Raw genomic sequence first — 19,631 nt, 5'->3', positions numbered from 1 at the left:
TTAGGCTCAGAGATGCCACTTACGAGGCCAAAGGGACCGACAATGGAGTGTGTTATTTGGACCTGGGCTCTCACGTCACTCATCTGTCTGAGGGGCTCCGCGTCATCTCCTTTGTCAAAACTACTGGAAAGGCCTTTATTATTTACATCAATGAGAACAAGGACGGAACGAGATCCAGAGGGAAACAGAGTAAGAGAATATTTGATGTGTTTGTCACCATACACAGTACATGGAATGGAGCACACAGGTCAGTGTATCTATGGGTATTTGGATTTTATTTTCAGAATTCAGATTTGAAAATCTAATATTAAGTGGCAATTTAAATTTTACTGCAAAATACCAAAAAAGTCTCAAAGGAAATAACAGAAATATTTAATTTTAATGTTCAAGTAGATAATATGATTATTCTTTTAAAACAACTTGACTAGATTTTTACTTAACATACAAGATAAGCAAAAATACACAGAGCTAAACATTTAAAAACATTTTCAATTAAAAAGTGTTTTAAATGTGAAATGTGGGCAGATAACAATAAACTACTAAAATAAATGCAATGAAACCTAATTTTAACTGAAACTTGAAATTATTACAGACATCTATTTAATTTTGTAGTTAACTTAAAGAAACGAAGATGTCATTTTTCCAAGTATGTCCATTCTCTTAAATGCCCACAGTCTTAAAATAGATCCATGGCCACACCCATGGGGCCACACCCAGCAGACGTACGTCACGAAAGGTGTAACCAGCGCGTGTAAACACTCTAGGGCGACATCTAGTGGGAGAATACATGTTATGCGTTTGGCAAGAACAGCAGGCGTTGCACGTGAGGCTGCGTCATTCAGCTTTAAGATAAGATAAGATAAGATATTCCTTTATTGTCCACACATGGGGAAATTTCATTGATACATCGCAGGTAGATACAGAGGAAAAGGACAGATAACAGATTTGTGGTTGCAGATTTAAATCATCCGTTAGACTTAAATATAGGACCTATATACTTAAAATGAGGTACGACTTCTAACAAGTTTCCACTTCAGAAAGTGTTGATCCGGCCTCTTTTCTACGTGCCAATATACATTTTTTGTAGTATAAGTTTTTTTTTTTTTTAATTTCCTCTTGTCAAGGTATTTACACATATAATCTATGACTTTTCTGTTGGCCAAATTATGTAACGGACATCACAATTGTGTCATCAGAATATACAAAAACTACAAGTTTCATGAACACGTTTATAGTAGGATATTTTATTTTAATAGGATGGCAACCGTTCTGCAGCAAGTAAAGTGTCCAAGTCACTGATGAACAGTGCAGAAAGCACGCCTTTCAAACTTCCGTTTTCACTTCAAATGGAGTGTCATCACATTTCCAACACCTTTGTGTTAAATGATAGACGTGTGTATCAATAAGCAACATAAACGTGACTTTAAAGTGTCTGGGACTAACCGTGTTGTGATGCAGAGTGTGTGGAGTGTAAAGAGAAGATCAGAGCTTCGAGCTGTACTGATGACGAGGTGATGCTGCTGACCAGGAAAGGACAGGTGTTGTGTTTTCACAAAGGAAACCCAAGGTATCGGAAACATGTATTCATATTTATGTGTATTTATTTACTAGGTCATACAATGGACAGATCTGAAGGTGTTTGAGAAGCACCTCCTAATTTTGTTTGTTTCAGGCCTGTGAAAGGCTTGAGTGGTGTTCCAGTGTCACAAGTTTCATGTGGAAGCCAACATTCAGTTGCACTGACTAAAGGTAACATCATATTTTCTTAATATAACTTCTACCAGACTTTTCATTGGTGAACCAGACCCTAATAGGTCTTACGCCTCGTGTTATTGTGGTCTCTGTTCAGATGGGCACGTGTTCACTTGGGGCCAGAACTCTAGAGGTCAGCTTGGTCTGGGACAGGAGTCGTTCAGAGTGACCTCACCTGTGCAGGTGCCGAGCCTGTCGGACCTGCCCCTGGTGCAGGTGGCAGCAGGAGGAGAGCACAGCTTCAGCTTGTCTCTGTCTGGAGCAGTGTTTGGCTGGGGCAATAACTCCTGTGGACAACTGGGCCTGGGGGACACCACAGGTACTGCCTCACTATATTCACATCTTTATATCTTTAGACTTGTGTTCATATGTGTTTTTCCTGCAGACAGAGGAAGTCCAACTGCTGTTCACTATTTAAACTCAAAGAAAACCTGTTTTATCTCCTGTGGACTTTTACACACTGCAGTTTTGACCAAGGTGCGACACAATATACAGCATAACTACACACACGCTCTCTCTTATCAGTGACCTTCTATAGTAAAGGTGTGTCTCTGCAGGATGGAGCCGTGTTCACATTCGGTACAGGTGGACATGGCCAGCTCGGACATAACTCCTTCAGGGATGAACTACGACCTCGACTGATCGCTGAGCTTTTGGGGTCAAAGGTTACACAGGTGGCATGTGGCAGGTACATTAACTAATGCCCTGAAGTGATCCAAGTATTTCTGTTGTATGATTTCTAATCTGAAGCTCTCTTACAGGCAGCACACTTTAGTGATGATAGAGTCTCGGAGGTTGTTCTCGTTTGGCTGTGGAGATCAGGGCCAGCTAGGACACAGAGGAGAGACTCATCCAGCGGTTCCTCTGCCTGTGCATCTGCCACTAGGTAACACATTCTAAAGTCTCAAAGGTAATTCACTATTTTAAAATATAGCATGATGGTTAACTTTTCTGATGGAACTAGAACACAGTGATGGAGTCAAAATATGCAACATCTTTGCTGGAGCCAACTGTTCTTTTGCAACATGTTTTTCTGAGGTAAGACCAAACACGCCCCATATAATACGCATACAGAGTTGTAGAAATAATTATGAAATCTTTCACAGGATACCGAGGATATACATATAGTCTCTAACAGTGTGACGTGGAAGGGACAGCCAAGTCTTGAGGATCTGATCCTCAAGTGGACTTCAGGCTCTCAATCGGGGAAACAGACTAAATCGTATGGCTTCTAGCATCATGTTATAATGATACTAATATTTTCTAATTCTTGCGTAATGATAATTTTTAACTTTACAGAGAAATCCACAGGACATTTTCCTCCCTGTCACGTTTGAACAGAAGCTTTCTTGAACACAGGTAATACTTGTGTCATGTGATATTTTAGACTTTGTTGTTTTTAATGAGTCTAATTCATGTTTTATTTACTTTTTTGATGTATAACAGAAAAGACAAGCACTTCCAAACGTCAGCGAATTACTGTGGCTTGGATCTAACAGCTGCTGAGAGATCTTTTGCTAATCTGCTCGATAAGGCCAATGTTTTGAAGCTGGTCAGTGATTTATGCATTTCAAAACAACTAAATATTGGAATTAAATCTAGATCTTAATACAGTTTAGATTTGGACATGAGTTCTATCCATGTTCAGACATAATTTGATTATAACCTTTTGGACAACAATTTGGAAACAGGTGTCATCACAGAAAGTTTTGGTTCTGGATGATTAATTGGTGAAAGTGAGGGAAGAGAAAATGCATGAAGAGGGAGAGAGAGGAGAAACAATGTGTGATGCCAACCAAACAGTTTTAATACTGGGTCGTGTTTGGATGAGCAGATCTGAAGTGTTTGTATGTTGCCAGGTTGAAGCTGCAGCCCTGGATTCTCTCTCCGCTCTGAACCAGGCCCCAGTGGGAGTGGAGGCTTTGAGGGTTTACCTGCTTCTCACCGAGCTCATGGTGGTGGTCCTCAAACACAACAAAGACTCAGCACTGGCAGATAAACTGGCCACTGCAATTCACAATCTGCCACTTCAGAGCCAGAAAGTCTTATGTACGGCTCTTCTGCTCTCATTGTGTGCTGATCACGTTGTGTTGATGTTAAATAAATGTTGTCTTCAGTAGGGGACTGGCACGCCTTGCTGCCGTATTCCACCAGAAAAAGACACGTTGAGGCTTGGAGGGATGCTTTGTCTCAGATGCTGCTCGTTCCTTCTATTGAGGCCAAAGACCTGGTGCTGATCCTTGAAGACATGTACAATGTTAGTATTGTTAATGTTCACTCTCTTGTTAGTAAGACATTGTATCTTTCTATTGAGCTATAGTCGAGATGAGCTGTAATAAAAAAGTCTTATATTTTTATTCTAACTGTATTATCCAAGAGTCAATGTTTCTTTGTAATTTTATTGCTGATGAGATTGTCATTTACAGATAAACACTATGAAAACAGGTGATGAAAAACTCCCAGAAACAACATTTAGTCTAACACTGAGTGATCCCGTTCTTCAAAAGGATGTCACTATTTGGCATTCCACAAAAGCAGGAGAGGTGATAAAAGAAATATATTTTCAAACTGTATATTTGTATATATTATACTATAAACCAAAATGTCATTGTAAAATAACTTTTTCTCTGCAGTGCGTTTATAATAACGACCTCATCCTCTGTAACTACAAGTTTCTGATGGATCTTCAATCTAAGAAAAAAGCGTTTGACTTGGATTGTGAATGGACTATGGTAGTTTATTGAGCTTATTAAGCTTAACTTATTTTATCTCGTAGTATTATGCAAACTAGTAGAAGAATGGGTAAAAATGTCTAATGATGTTTTTGTGTTACAGAAAGAACATCAGCAGGATTATTTTAACTTATTCCTTGGATGGTTTCCTCAGCCTTATCTTCATCTCAATTTGAAACGAGCGTCGCTTGTAGAAGACACTTTCCAACAACTGGCTGCTTGTTCTGACTTCGCACTCAGAAAGCCACTTATAGTAATGTTCTAGTTTCCTATTGAGCACAGTATAGACTCATGCAGTTTGTTTAGCCTAACATGGAGTTTTTTGAATGTCAGGTGCATTTTGACGGAGACTCCAAAATCACAGAGGTTTACAAACGAGACCTCTTTCACCATCTGTTTCTGAAGATTGTTTCTGCCGACTCTGAAATGCTCATGTTCAATGAATCCCAAACATTGGCTTGGTTTCCCTCCAATGTAAGTATAGGATCAAACAACAAATGACAAATGAAGTGGTAAATTTACACATGCATGGTTTTACAGCAAGTGTCAATGGAGAAGAAACAGCGATTCTTTCTGTTTGGGAAGCTTTGTGGTTTGGCTTTATACAACCAATGCATCATACACCTGCCTTTTCCTCTGGCGCTGTTCAAGAAGCTCCTGAGTATTGATCCGTGTCTGGACGATCTCACTGAACTCAGCCCAAGTGTTGGACAGTATGTGAAACAACTATGTTTTTGATATTTTACAATAGTTGCTAAAATCTGCAATCCTCAGTATCAACATCCCACCACCTTTTGCTTGTCCTCGTCACTCAATAACGTATTTTATGAATGTTTTCCAGAAGTTTACAGTATGTTCTAAACTACGAAGCCAACGTAGAGGACTTGTACATGTACTTTACAGTAAGTATTACTTTGATTTACGCACAAAAATAAACCCGCTGCATGTTTTAACAACTCTGATTACAGATAGATTGGGATAAGACAGAGGCTGAACTGGATCCTTCAAATCCTGGCAAACCAGTGACAAATGACAATAGGTGCGATTCAGTCAAATGTATTTTGAATATTAATAAATGCTGTACTGTACAGACAAAAAGTAATTGACGGCTGAGTAATTGCATAATCCTTAATAATGATCTGGGCTGCAAACAGACTGGGAAATACAAAGCCATTTGTATTTTTATTGTGTGTGATTTTCGACGATATGCTTTACTTTCACGCAGGCAGGAGTTTGTGGATGCCTATGTGCGCTATGTCTTCACCACGTCCGTGCAGACAGTGTTTGAGGAGTTCAGGCGTGGCTTCTTCCAGGTGTGTGAGCTGTCCGCAGTGCAGCTGTTCAAGCCGGAGGAGCTGAGGGGCGTCATGGTGGGCAGCCAGAACTACGACTGGACCGCTTTAAAACAGGTACTCCTTCACCACATTTATTTTGTATGTACACCACAAAAATAAATATCGGTCAAGTTAAAATGACTGTAGTTGAGTCTTGTAGAATAGTGTCTTGACTAGTAATTATTTTTTTCTGACAAAGATTATTTTACTTTGTTTCTAGCTTTATGTCTGAAGTAAGGACATTGCACTTGAGATAGAGATGATGATACTAGTTATTATTGATTTATTAATTTTTCTGTGTGCTCTCTCTCTCTCTTTATTTAGAACACTGTCTATAGTTTGGAATATGCAGGACATCCAACTATTCACATGTTTTGGGACGTTTTTGAAGAGCTAAATGAGGAACAAAAGAAGGATTTTTTATGTGAGTAAATGATCTTTATTAATTATTTGAATATATAGCGCAACAAAAAACAAGGAAGGATTTGGATGCAAGTGATATTTACCCGAATGTATATAAAATGTACTTTTAACATTGTTTTTTACATAATAATAATAAATATAATAATAAAGAATAATGAATCTAGTAGAATAAAGTTGTTTTATATTGATTGGTCTGTTGTTTTAGGGTTCCTGACTGGACATAGACGAGCTCCCATCTTTGGACTGGGTCAGATTCAGATGAAAGTCCGTCAGAAGTTGGTCCTTAGCGGTCACGCTGATGAACACTTCCCTGAGTCGCTCACGTGTCACTCGATCCTAGAGCTGCCTTTGTACTCCTCTAAAGACATCATGAGGAAAAGAGTGATTGAAGCTATTAAGCCCGAGACAGGATTCAGAACATGATCTCATTCTGTCTCATTCGTTATTGGATGGATGGAGTTCTGTATTGTACAAAATGACCACTAGAGGGAGCCAATCGCACGTTTCCTTTTTCCACTGTATGAATGACACAAATAACTGCAAAGATGAGATCATCCTCCATGCAGTTCATCACTCAACAAAGAATAACACCAACAAATATTTTAGCATGTCGATTAGCATGAGCTTAAGAGATCTTCATAAACATATAATTTTACAACTGATGAGCAATACTTTGAACACACATTCAAATTACCTTCTGCAAAATAGCCAACTATTTCCATTTACCCTTATGAGACACTAATTAACTGCATTAGCTGCATTAAAAGACTAACTAGTACAGGTGATAATAGTTAGGCTATATAAACTCATACTACCTGTACCTCCACTGCTACTTCCTACATCCAACCATTTTCCCAAATCTGTGAAAATGCATGTGTACATATATCTATGATATGTTTTGTGTGTGTCTCTGTAGAAATAAAGTTTGAATGACTTTTTCATTCTTGTCCCTTGTTCTCCATAAACAAAACAGCTTCTTTGGTCAGTTATGTAATTGTTCAAGCCGTTATTCTGCCCTTGTTCTGAGCGCGAGGCCGCAGCTCAGATGGAATGTGTTGACGTCAAAAGGAAAGTGGGCGCGCGCGCCTGTGCACGAGGGCGCGCGCGCCGTGCTCTGAGCGGCGCTCGTGCGTGGCGCTCGTGCGTGGCGCTCTGACTTGAGCCCAGCTTAGCGGCTGTAGTCAGTGCACATGAGGAAAGTGCGGCTCACATGGAGCGCTGACATGGAGCAGACGCGCGCAGAAACACTCAGCTGAGAGCGTTTTTAAGCCGCAGCGTCACACAAGGACCTGGATCACCAACGAAGCACTGCAGCCGGAACAAGCCGCAGCTCCGGGAGCATTCAACAACAATGGTAAGTGAAGCTTCAGTCCGCTCGATCCACCAGCGGCGGCGGCGTCCGCATGTGGCGCTGTTGGAGCCGCTGTTGGAGCCGCTGTTGTTGCGTGTTTTGAGATGTTTCGCGGGGCAGAGGAGGAGGATGGGGACACGTACCTGCGCATTTGTCAACTCTGAACTGCAGCAGTGTCCGCTGGCCTCAACTCCAGTGTGGCGGCCCATGGCAAGTGGACACAAGGTGCAGTTTATAACGCACTGTATCGGCTTTACGTGCGCCACAGCAGGCCCGGTCATCATGTAGCTCACACGTCTGGAGATGGAGCTGTGACTGGAGCCAGTGCTCTCAAACATGTGAGAGGTAAAGTGTCAACAGTGCGGTCATAAAGCTGACTAAATCTAATGTCGGACAGACCCACAAATGGATAAAAAAGTAGGTTAAATAAGAACTCTCTACAATAATGAAGTAAAAACTTGGCATTTTGCAGACTGCCCACTGTTGTTATCAAAAGCTAGACTTATAAATATGTGATGATTGACGATACTGTGACATCAGCTCTAAGCCCCCTTTGACCCTTTTAGTCAAACTAATGAAGACCCACTCCCGTGCGCACTTTCTGACATACATTATGGTGTCCTGTTACAGCATTGATCCATGGCCCATTTGTGCTGGATGGGTGTTATTTGAGATATGGGCCAAGCAGCATCTTCAGTTATGGACGATAAAGGAATATTTTTTACTGCAGTGGTTTCATCTGTAAACATCAATGTCACATGTACACAATACTAGATGTGATATAACATGTTTGTGTTGTATTGGAGTATCCTGTAGCAGCTGCTGACTCATCTAAAGCCCCCTCTGGGCCCAAAAGATTATCTGACTCATTTTATATCTCATTGTGCTGTCCTTTTTGTCCACAGTTAACACCCCGGCCGTGAGGAACATCTTGACACGACTACTTCCCTGCATTTGTCCCTCTCTGCGTGTCCTACCAGTCTGACTCGTCAAACAGTCCCAAAATGGAGTGCCCAGAAGCCATCGTTTGTGTGGAAGAGGGAAGTTTGAGTCCTAAAACTGTCTCGGGACGCTCGGACCTCAGCGGACTGTACCACCTGGGCCGGACGTTGGGCAGGGGCCACTTTGCTGTTGTGAAACTGGCGCGTCACGTCAACACTGGTCAACTGGTGGCTGTCAAGATTATTAATAAGACTAAGCTTGATGTCATGGCAACAAGTCACCTCTTACAAGAAGTGAGGTAAAGGCAACTAATGGGAGATTATTTCTTTGGAGGGAGAAAATATGACCGATATGCGCCCTTTAGTCAGCATTTTCTTCAAATGATTTTTCAAATTTGTTGAGTAATTTGAGACAAAAATAGAACAGACATTTTCACTGTTCAAAGGAGTCTTGGTCTTTTAAAAGCTCAAGCTGAGCACTAGATTCTTAGCAGGGATGCCATAATATTGTGCACACATGAGGTGTTTACCATGGTGATTACATTGGCTCGCACAGATATGGTTAAGTGTTGATCAGTTCCAAAGTTGGTGTTTCAATAGCAGCTCTACAAAGACTACAAAAACATGAAAGCTGTTTTTTTTTAAATATTTGTAACTCATCTCCTGCTGACAAAACCTTTGGCACATTGTTAATATTCACATGCATTCATTTTTGGGCTTTAGAATTTCAGTTTCTTTTACAGACGGCAAAGTGAAACTGGGTGATAAATAATATTCACCTGCTTTTAGGTGCATGAGGAGGGTGCAGCATCCCAACGTGGTGCGCCTTTACGAGGTCATCGACACCCCGAGCACCCTGTATCTGGTGATGGAGCTGGCAGAAGGGGGCGACCTGTACGACTACATCCAGCGCCATGACGGAGGAGTGGCCGAGGGCACGGCTAAACGCCACTTTGCTCAGATCGTCCGCGCCGTGTCCTACTGCCACCGGCTCCACGTGGTGCACCGCGACCTCAAACCGGAGAACGTGGTGTTCTTCCCACAGCAGGGCGCCGTCAAACTCACCGACTTTGGCTTCAGCAACTTGTTTCAGCCCGGGACCATGTTGGCCACGAGCTGCGGGTCACTGGCCTACTCCGCTCCAGAGATCCTGCTGGGGGAAGAGTACGACGCGCCTGCTGTCGGTGAGTACAGAGGAAGACTTCTGAGAGAGCTTAAAGGTGCAGACGATTTGTGGTGGACACTTGTCTCATGGAGATGTTATTGCTTTGGCCTCGCGTGTTCCAAAGTCAAAACAAAAGTATCTCAAATCGGAGAGTAATCTGCACAATTATGGACATTAAAACATATCACAACAATCGGAACAACATGTGACTTTTCCTGAACATGATCTTGTGCTTTAGCGGAACTTCTAGTATTGATCTTATTCCATAGTATCTAAATCGAGTTTGACATTATTGTGTTTATTGTGTTTATTCCACCGTTTGTTCTTGCATTAAATAAATCGCAAGAATACTTTTTAGATATACAACTTTAGTGCGTCTTATATAAAAATAATATCCATGCATGATAAGTTAAAGGATACAATATAAACAATGACTACATCTAAATACAAAATATACAAAATGGACAGAATATTGCAAAACCAGCTGTGCAAATATAGCTATTGCTCCATATGTAGGCCTGTCACAATAACAAAATGTCATAAAAAAAAACATTAATAACAAGATAATTTACGAGCATATTAATGAAACTTAATATATTACCAACAAAGTGGATATAGTAACAATGGGGACAGGCCTAGCTACGTATATGACACTTTGCATACTTAAACTTTATAAAACTGGATAGTCGGGGGTTTTGTAACCGAACATTTTCTCTTCCTAAATCCCTTTTATGTAGCACTGCTTTTCCATTGACCTTGCAGCTCCTTCTCAGCGATTGCTCCTGCATTCACGGTTCCATGCAGTTGTTTTCTGTCACAGTGTTGTGGGTTTGTTCACAGGATTAGTGCGTAGTAGCGAATGTGGGTCAGTCTCCGCAGTCGGTCAGTCGTGAGCCAACTGGGCACGTTCTGCATTTGAGCCCAACACTGCAGCTCCCCACCGGACTCCCTCTGCATCGCAAGCACTTTGTCCGTGTTATTGTGTTTATGTGTGTGTGTGTGTGTTGAGACAGTGATTGGTTAACACTAAAAGAAAATCCCATGCATCAGTATTATCCAGTGGGCAGGCAGAGGCAGAGGAAGGTCCTGCAGTGTACTTGAAAAAGATCTGCAAAGTCTAGGGCCGATCTGCAAAGTTTTTGAGTTTTATTTTTTGATTATCCGTTCTATCCTCACGTATTGTTGCCTGACCCGCCAGTCCCGCCCACATTCTGTTCGAATGCGTCTCGGTCTGGAATCGGACCATTGGGGGGCGTCAAACAAAACTTTCCAGCATTTACCGGTCCAACCATCGCCGCTAATTTGTGTCACGTGTCTCTAGAATAAAAAGACGTCTCTCAAATATTGTCGGAACATTCAGAACAAAATATATAACTTAATTTACCTCAGATTTACAGAGTTTAGTGCGTCGCTTGTTGACTCGGCAGAAGTCGGCAACGTTTCTCAGTCTGTGTTATTTTTATCCTTTCCTCGTAATCCACCATGTTTGTAATCCAATGTGTTTGTCTGATTGGTTAATCCGCCTGTCAATCACTCCCTTTGGAAATTGGCGCGACTGGGTTGGATCCCAGACCCTCAGGTTTTGTAAAGTAGTCTGTCAAAACGTGTTGGGAATGGCTGGTCAGGCGAACGTATTGGGGGCACCAGCAGTAGATGGAGCAGCAGCATCAAACATATTTCCAGTATCAGCAAAGTGCTAGTTAACTGTTAAGAATTTAATTTGGTAAATATGGAGCAGAATTATGTGATAAAGATTTAACTGTTTGCCAACAATTTAGCAAAATACAAAACTTCGAGGAGAGGAATCTGAGGAATAGATGCAGAACTTAAAGGGACACGTTTTGCAAAATTAACTTTGATTACATTTGAACTTGGTTACATCTGTGATCTCTCATCATAAGATCACTCAAAGTTTGTAATCCAAGTATTTGGATTGATTCCTGCATGTTTGAGTAATCCTGTATTGTCCTGCACCAGAGGCTCGAGTGCTCAGACAATTCCTGTTTCACTCACCCCCTGTTCCCGCCCACTACCCTGTACTACGTTGCAATTAGGGCTGTTTTGATTAGTCGACTAGTCAAATGATTTTTTTTTCTATTGCACACTGTATTTTTTAAATATTAACCAAATAAATGTTGAAATATCAAGTCAGCCTGCTTCTAGATGGAGAGTAATTATGAATAAAGTGTAATATTGATTACAATTATTTTTTTACATTTTCAACAATTACGATTCATCAAAATATGATCACAAGTATTTTTTAGTCAACTAGACATGATTATTCAATTAATGGTTGATGGTTACTATCTTTATGCAGCGCTTTTCCACCTTCAAGGCACTCAAATTGTTGTAGCCCAAGTATCGACTGATACATGGAGGCTTCTAAAACATCACTCTCAAATAAAAACATGTAAATGACAAACTTGTTCCGGTGAAATGAAAAGAGGCTGAAAACCTGAAAAAGCACACGTCTCCTTTAAGTCGACTGATAAAACCCATAGACTCCATGATGTAAACAAGCAAGCAAAAGAGACACTTTCCTGATGCATTGTAGGGGAACATTTGTATTTCCTAAATCTGTATTTTAGGTCGTTATGTGTAGATGAAGACGAGTAACTATGGCAATGGCAAGCTTTGATGCTCTTTACTCTTCTGTTTGAGATCAGATCTGATAGATTTAGTTGAACAATCCCATTTTAGTTGTATTCATTTTGTTTGGCATGTGTATTCAGCCATTTTTGAATGTATTTGTTGCTTTTACATGATCTTCATCACTGTTTGTAACACTAAACAGTTTAAAAGCAGCGTTAATCTTCTTCTCGCTTATGCATCTGCCATCACAGTCACTCAGTCGACTCCTCAATAAAGAAACCCATTGGTTCACAGTCTGTGTAAAAAATAGTAAACTCCCATGCTTCCACATCTCCAGCATGACTTATGAGCTTGTCCACTTCCCCTTTCCATGTTCCTCTTTTTTAAAGTGTCCAGGTGGAGAGTCCATTTAAGTCCCTCTGTGTAGCATCTTCTGAAACAGAGCACTTTACTCCTGCAGTGACTCACTCTGCGACCTGTGGATCAGAACCATAGCATCATAATCACGTCTCCAGCTTCTATTCTAAAAGGCCCTATGCTGTGGCTTCTGGCAAGATTTGTTTGAATCTTGCAACCGTGGATATAATTTGTATAACTGCTTTTGCTGTTGTTGACCTTAAATCAATAACAAGAGTGTTTGTAATTCAAATGAACAGAAAGTTCATTCATAAGCAATAACCAATTACAGGTTTCAAGTGCAAAGTCAAACTGTAAAGCAAAAGCAGCATATATAATTTCTTGAGCTTCAGAAATAAATATAGCCAAAGAAGTAGATGCTTCAGGAAATGTTCCTTCATTCAAAGCTCTTATTTAAAGCTGTTAGAACAAGCTCAGTCTGTGACACTCTGTTACTTCTGCTGACTTTGATGATCTGATCTCTCATTGTTTCTTTGTTTAAGTCTCTTGGAAAGACTATTTTCTCTCTTCCTCACAGCCCTGTTCTTCAGCGTGTTTGTTTGGGGATAGTCATATGACTGGGAGGAGAAGCTCCCAGGCGTCATACATACATACAGGAGCTCACGGTTACATAAGGCATTACTGCCACCGACAAACTTTGAACTTTTCTGCTCCAAGTGGTAATAATGGCAGGCTTCACATTAGCGTTAGAGGAAAGACTCTTTATCAGCCTTTATGCCTGTTATGATCTGATGTGCTCTGTGCCTTGACTTGGACTTGTGTACATTTGGTAACACTCACAGGACATGGGTGGAGCTCACACACAGAGAATGTGGTGAAGGACTTCTGCTTTTCACTGGGCGTTTTCAAGTCCATGTCAGGTCAATTAAATATTACAACAAACCAATTTTAATTTTAACTTGACAAAAAAAAAATAACTTGACAAAAAAAACTTTTTTGTTGTACAGCCCTAAACCTAAATATGCCAACTAAACAGTTTAAAGTTTGAAGATTAAGGCAACGTCTGTGGTCTATGGATAGTTCTAATTATGTTGAGTAAGTAAAATGTTTTGCTGGTAAGGATGATAAGTAAAACTTTTAAAAAGTATGTTGAATTGATTCCTATTTATTCTCCACCACATCCACTGGATGATGGAGAAATCTTCACTGCCCCAGTGTATTCTTGTTTAAGAGCAGAAAAGAACAGCTTCTGCAACTTTTTTTTTCCTGCATAGATTTCAACTATCAACTAGACTATCAAAAAGGCACAATTACAATTGAATAACTTATAATCGGACAGTAGCGCTAGAAACTGTACCTTGAGTTGTGATCTCAGTAAGATACTAATGCATGCTGGGAAAGTGTGATATTCCCCAGAGGCTAGAGAAGTGTGTGTGTGTGCGTGCGTGCGTGTGCGTGCGTGCGTGCGCGCGCGCGTGCGGCCCTGTCAAAAAGCTTTGTTCTGAGCATTGATATCATGTGGTACAAAGATTTATATTTTTTACTGGAGAAAAAGAATGCAAGGGCACCTCACAACGAGGAGTTGTAGAGAAGATTTACATTCTATTAGTAGAAGATAACATACTTGTCAAAATTAGATACTTTAATAAATTACAGTTATTAAAGTATCTAATAAATGTCATTTATTAGATAAGAGGAAGTTGCTTTTGGGGTTAGATTTCTGTAACTGACCTTGAAGAAAATGACTTGATTTATGTATGTTTTCTACAGTTTTATTCAGGTCAGATTTTACTGACTTTTAGATTAAATTAAGCAATAATATATACAATACCCTTTTACATGAGTGTGTGGAGCTGTATTTCTTTTTATTTCTTTTTTCAAAGTTATTTTTATTGTTATAGCACAGCAGCCACAGAGAGGACAGTTTGTCTTTAGACCAAAGTGAGAAGGAAATTCTGAGAATAGCAGCAGATACAACACTCCCCCTGTTATGGCCACAGCTCTCTTGTCTCGAGCCTGCTGCTCTGCTCTGCCATAGTCTGTGTGTCTGTCTGCAGAGGGGACGAGGGAAGGAAGGGAGGGGCCTTGAAAAGAACACTGTCAAACTCAAGAAGGGTCCAAATCCTGTCGACCGGACATCCCTCTTTCACACATAGACATTCCTTAACATTATGAGATGACCCTGGTCTAATGTGCTCTGACTGGGGAAGTAAAGGCTAGTTTAATGGTTGAGTAGACGTTTACATAATCCAAATAATGTAGAAAAAGCAGCAATCATTTAGAGAATTTTGTTATAGTTTGTTCCTCAAGCTCCCAGCCCCTGCACATTCTGTTTTACACACTCTTTTACACACTGGTATAGTTTTTATTTAAAGCTCAAACTGAATCATCTTACGAGTGCCCAGAGGAGAAGTGGCCTATTTAAAGGTGCTGTAGATAACGTGGCGCTGTGCTGTGTGCTGCAGATATCTGGTCTCTGGGGGTGATCTTGTACATGTTGGTGTGTGGAGTGCCTCCCTTCTACGAAACCAACGACAGCGAGACTCTGGTCATGATCCTGGACTGTCGATACCGCATCCCAGAGCATGTCTCGGACCACTGCAGACAGTAAGTGCACGCGCACACACAGGGTCATGCCGTTATATAACTCGATGTATACAATAGGAACACAGGGCTGCTCCAACTCTTTCCATAGTTGTAGTCAAAATGTACTTCAAGAGTAAAATTATTTCACACAGATTTTGACTGTTAGAGCATTAATTGTGGTGATTTTAATAAAGAATTTTAAATTAAAAATACATTTTGTATTTTTTTCTATTACCAGTATATATTTTTGTTTGCTCAAAGCTGAGACTTAAACTCAAAATCTATAGTCGGGATGTCGCCTTTGAAAAAACTCTTACTTTTCAGTCCAGTAAGGAACAGATACAGATGCTCTCAAATGTTGTAAAGAAAAAGTGAAAAGTATCCATTGTAAAAATGACTTTAGAAGTACAATTGCCTAAACATTTTATTTAAGTATAGAACTTTTACTTTTGCACTTTATTACTTCCCACCACTGTATAATCCATGTTCCTTTGGCATTACACATGTTTTGTTTTCTCATAAAATATGTTCTTGTTTTTGTTTCCTCTTATCATTAGGTAATATTGAGTTTCAATTGAATTATGCCTCACTGGACACACATGTTCCCACAGAATGACTCTAATGAAAAGCCTCAGCTGAACCTTGAATAACCTTCTGTAACCTTCTCGTAAAATCACTGTTTAGTGACATAGTCACTCATGTAAAATAGTCCTAAATCAGGCTTTAAATGTTCATGGCTACAACAAAAATCCCAGATCCTGAAGTTCATGAGGTTCGCTTTGGCCCGTGGCTGAGTTTGTCTTTTATAGTCCCGCTCTCTCCGAGATTTAATGCAGTAGATGTGGGGGGTGACCGGATCTGCTGACCGGAAAATTCTCTCATTAGTCTGCGTTTCACTGGATAATTTGTGTGTCCTATTTATTGTAGAGACGATTGCTGCAGTGTGAAGTCAATCCATAGAGTGTAGTCACTCACACACCCTTTAAATGCCATGACACACGTTTGATTACCTTCTGATGATGTGCGCATTACCTCTTGTCTCCACAGTCCCCTTTAGCTCACACGTACTTGTGTGTTTCTCACTTAACCTTGACTCTTTACACCTCGGACCAAAACCACACTGTTCAGGTGATATCACCAGCACTTGGTAATAGTGAAATGCCAAATGCACAAGTGTTTTGCTTTAGCCTGGATTATTCATTACATAATTTCTTTGACTTGCTTCTTGGTTATTTACTACAGCTACTTGTTATGTACAAGTAGCTGAGTAGAGTTTAAACCTTTTCTAAAACAGTGTAGCTTTTTATATTTTACTATATATTTTTAAAATTATTATTATGATTACTATGATTTATTTACCTAATAAAGGATACTTTTTAAGTGGTGTAACTTACCGTCCTCTAGAATATCCTTAACATCTTCTAAAATGTTTTATGTTTATGTCTTGACCCTCTTTTGAAAGCATAAGAAGGGTTATTTGTAGCCATGAAGACTTTATTTATCATGATTAAACTGTACAATGCAGATAGATTTACCAGAAAGTAGATAGCCTGGCGAGATGAAACTATTCTCTTTAGTTGTTGGTTCAGTGTGGTACAATAGGTGCTGCCTCAGACTGTGTGTGTAATACAACAGCTGCGTGCTATTGTCAGACTCATGAATGGACGTCTTTATGCTCTTTATTTTTTCTTTTTTTTACCTATTTTATTCCCTGCAGTCTGAAAGCAGTAGGTCAAAATAGGCTCTGTGGTTTGTTCATTATCTCAGGCACATCTTCCCACATCTGACACAGCAGCTGTCATATGACATCGCCCCTGGTCACACGGGAGAGAAAATGGAGCTGAAGTGCAAGCTGCATATATAGCTCGTATTGTAGACATATTAATAGTTAGTTTTGTCAGTCGCAAGTATGTTTTCATTTCTTATTATCTATCTAATATCCTTCTTAATAAATAATACATGTTAACTGAATCCTTTCCATTATATCCTGACTTGTCCCTTGGTCCTTTTTAGTTGATTTGCAGTTTGTTGTTGTTTTTTGCAAGGCTTGGACTTGGGTCATCAGCCATCTTAATTTGGTCCTTGTTAAAGTTTTTATCCTTCAGTCCTTCAATAATGCAATTATTAGCCTGAAAACTAACAATGAATAGAGAAGACTTTGTTTACACTTAATAGTTTGATCCCTGTGTATATTGGGAAATACCTTGATAATTATGAATAATAAAAACATATTTTTGTTGTATATTTCTAGTTTAATTTCCCGGATGCTGCAGAAAGATCCCACCAGTCGTGCAACCCTAGAAGAGATTGAGGCTCATGATTGGCTGAAGGGGCTGGAGGATGCTCTGCTGACCCCTGAAGCCCCTCCCTCCTGGCTGTCGGGGGCTCTATCTCCCAGCTCGCCTCGCTCAGCTCCAGAGAGCGGGGACCTGCTTGCTGCTAAACCCGCCACTCACACGCCTTTCCCCGGTCCATGGCAGCCCAGACTGAGCGTCACACTGAGGCCAGCCCCTGCCCCAGCCCCAGAACCCCCAGCCCAGAAGAGTCTCCTGGGTCTGCAGCAGATCTGTGAAGAGGAGGATGAGGAAGAGGAGGAGGAGGAGGACGGGACAGATGAGGGACCACCAATGCTTTTGACACAAACTGATGAGAAACTGAGTCTTGAAGTGGAGAAAAGAGAAACCGTTAAAATCATGGAAGAGCCTGAGGAAAAGGCTGTGGACAAAGACTTTGTGATTTCTGAACAGCCTGTGAGTCTCGGAGATGTTAGTGCCTCGAGTTCAGTGTCTGTTCCTGAGACAGTGACAGACTCAGTCAGTCTACAGTGTCAAGAGCCCAACAATAACAGCAGCAAACCTGCTCCTTTCCCCTCAGCTCCAGCTCTGTCCTCCCCCGACCTTCTGGACTCCAAAGACACACATGTAGCCCACCAAGAACTAGACCAAAGGGCAGAGGAAGGCTGCAGAAAGAAGCTCTCAGCCGACAGGCTAGAGTCCCACAATCCACTGCAGAATCCAGATTCTGTCCCTCGGGCAGAGACGGCCAAACGTCACAGCTTAAAACTGCGTGAAAGAATTTTCCAGTTTCCTCTTTGTGAGAAAGCAATGACTTTTAATATCCCAACTCAGAACAAGTCGAAGACCATGCCACTGGCTCAGTATAACTGCTGCAGAGTATTGTAGAGAAAGAAGGACTTCACCCAACAGTACAGTAACTGTGTAACCAAGTGTTGAGCCCATGCAGAAGCAGGACAACCAAACCTTCAGAGGAAACTCATTATTTGCTGCTGTGTACAGAAGCTCCACGTGTGTAAGACTTTGCAACTGTCCAATCAAGCTTAGCATGAAAAACTCAAGGAAAGAAAGAATAAAAAATGCTCAAATGTTGAGACTAGAACATCAAGTATTTTAGAGAAATAAGCTGCTGTCTTTTTTGTTCATACGGTGCCTAATTGGGTTTGTTTGCCTTCAGCTGGACTCTATAACTCTGACTTTAAAGTGGTAAAATACAGCAAGACTGTTCCAGCGTTAGCACTGGAGGCATTTTTAAAAAGTTATAAATATTTGATATTTATAAACTACCAGCTTCAGCTACAGAGTAGCGCCTGATCCATTCCTTTTGCACAAATTGCTCTATGTTGTTGAAAGCTCTTAATATAAGCTCTTATTTGTAAAGACACAGACTGTTACATGATATGCTGATGTATAAAAGCCTGACGTCAGGTGTTGGTTAAAAATTGCCCTTATTGGACCTTTTGTTCTTATACAACTGTACAATAGATTGTATAATCATTGACTATTGGTGGGATGCAGACATTTCATTCTGCTGATAACTGAAGTTTGAGTGTGCATATGTCAAAAGTATATTTATGTTTGATCATCTGAAAAGTTGCATTTCTGAACATGAGAAATGTGATGTGCATGTTGTTAATATTACTGTTATTTATGGCCATATACCTCTGTGGTTTTGTTGGGATTCATTGTACTTGTATTTTTGAGGAAACTCAAAATGGTGACCACTGTAGTTGCAAGCCATCATGAGATCAATGCATTGATAGACTTAATATTTTACTTGCACAGTGTATTTTGTCTTTTTTAGATACTATTTAAAAAAGTTTGAAGCTAACGAAAGCCAAAGTGTAAGCTGCTTTGGACGAATTGCAAGAGTCCATACAAATTCGATTCTGAACTTGTGACCTGTGATCAACTGGTCATTCCCAAAAGAGAGAGAATGTCATGTGACTTTGCAATCTGTGCAGAAAAGATTTATAATCCTATCAATGCTCCTGAGTAACTGCATCTCCCTGTGCCCATGGACCTAAACTTCTAGTGCTCTTTCTCTGGGCTTTGGACTTATTTTTCTTGAATTAATTTATTAAAAAAGAATTATGAAACTGAC

General features: G+C 40.4%; 2 protein-coding genes across 2 annotated transcripts in view; both read left to right on the top strand.

Annotated features, from left to right (window-relative positions):
* LOC140349283 (probable E3 ubiquitin-protein ligase HERC3) overlaps window positions 1-6,859 on the top strand; it is a 6,962-nt gene extending 103 nt beyond the window's left edge. Inside the window, exons 1-23 of the mRNA XM_072435558.1 lie at window positions 1-189; window positions 1,459-1,567; window positions 1,673-1,749; window positions 1,850-2,071; window positions 2,138-2,229; window positions 2,310-2,440; window positions 2,514-2,638; window positions 2,717-2,790; window positions 2,859-2,974; window positions 3,052-3,111; window positions 3,199-3,304; window positions 3,612-3,801; window positions 3,873-4,009; window positions 4,179-4,295; window positions 4,386-4,484; window positions 4,588-4,737; window positions 4,818-4,958; window positions 5,025-5,197; window positions 5,326-5,386; window positions 5,453-5,523; window positions 5,710-5,893; window positions 6,143-6,242; window positions 6,447-6,859. The exon at window positions 1-189 is cut by the window's left edge and continues 103 nt beyond it. Coding sequence (XP_072291659.1) covers window positions 1-189; window positions 1,459-1,567; window positions 1,673-1,749; window positions 1,850-2,071; window positions 2,138-2,229; window positions 2,310-2,440; window positions 2,514-2,638; window positions 2,717-2,790; window positions 2,859-2,974; window positions 3,052-3,111; window positions 3,199-3,304; window positions 3,612-3,801; window positions 3,873-4,009; window positions 4,179-4,295; window positions 4,386-4,484; window positions 4,588-4,737; window positions 4,818-4,958; window positions 5,025-5,197; window positions 5,326-5,386; window positions 5,453-5,523; window positions 5,710-5,893; window positions 6,143-6,242; window positions 6,447-6,664 — 2,942 coding nt within the window. The 3' untranslated portion in view covers window positions 6,665-6,859. The remainder of the gene's footprint in view (window positions 190-1,458; window positions 1,568-1,672; window positions 1,750-1,849; window positions 2,072-2,137; window positions 2,230-2,309; window positions 2,441-2,513; window positions 2,639-2,716; window positions 2,791-2,858; window positions 2,975-3,051; window positions 3,112-3,198; window positions 3,305-3,611; window positions 3,802-3,872; window positions 4,010-4,178; window positions 4,296-4,385; window positions 4,485-4,587; window positions 4,738-4,817; window positions 4,959-5,024; window positions 5,198-5,325; window positions 5,387-5,452; window positions 5,524-5,709; window positions 5,894-6,142; window positions 6,243-6,446) is intronic.
* Window positions 6,860-7,425: 566 nt separating this feature from the next.
* Window positions 7,426-19,630, top strand: snrkb (SNF related kinase b). Its single transcript, XM_072434369.1, has 5 exons — window positions 7,426-7,595; window positions 8,498-8,832; window positions 9,323-9,717; window positions 15,113-15,254; window positions 17,485-19,630. The coding sequence occupies exons 2-5, from the start codon at window positions 8,597-8,599 to the stop codon at window positions 18,413-18,415; spliced, it is 1,704 nt and encodes a 567-aa protein (XP_072290470.1). The 5' UTR covers window positions 7,426-7,595; window positions 8,498-8,596; the 3' UTR covers window positions 18,416-19,630.
* The last annotated feature ends 1 nt before the right edge of the window (window position 19,631 follows it).

This window comes from Eucyclogobius newberryi, unplaced genomic scaffold (genome assembly GCF_026437365.1).
Source record: "Eucyclogobius newberryi isolate DKJ021-1_F unplaced genomic scaffold, fEucNew1.0.hap1 SCAF_7, whole genome shotgun sequence".
Taxonomy (NCBI): Eukaryota; Metazoa; Chordata; class Actinopteri; order Gobiiformes; family Gobiidae; genus Eucyclogobius; species Eucyclogobius newberryi.
Note: the sequence above shows the minus strand (reverse complement) of the source record. Positions and strands in the feature narration are given on the sequence as shown.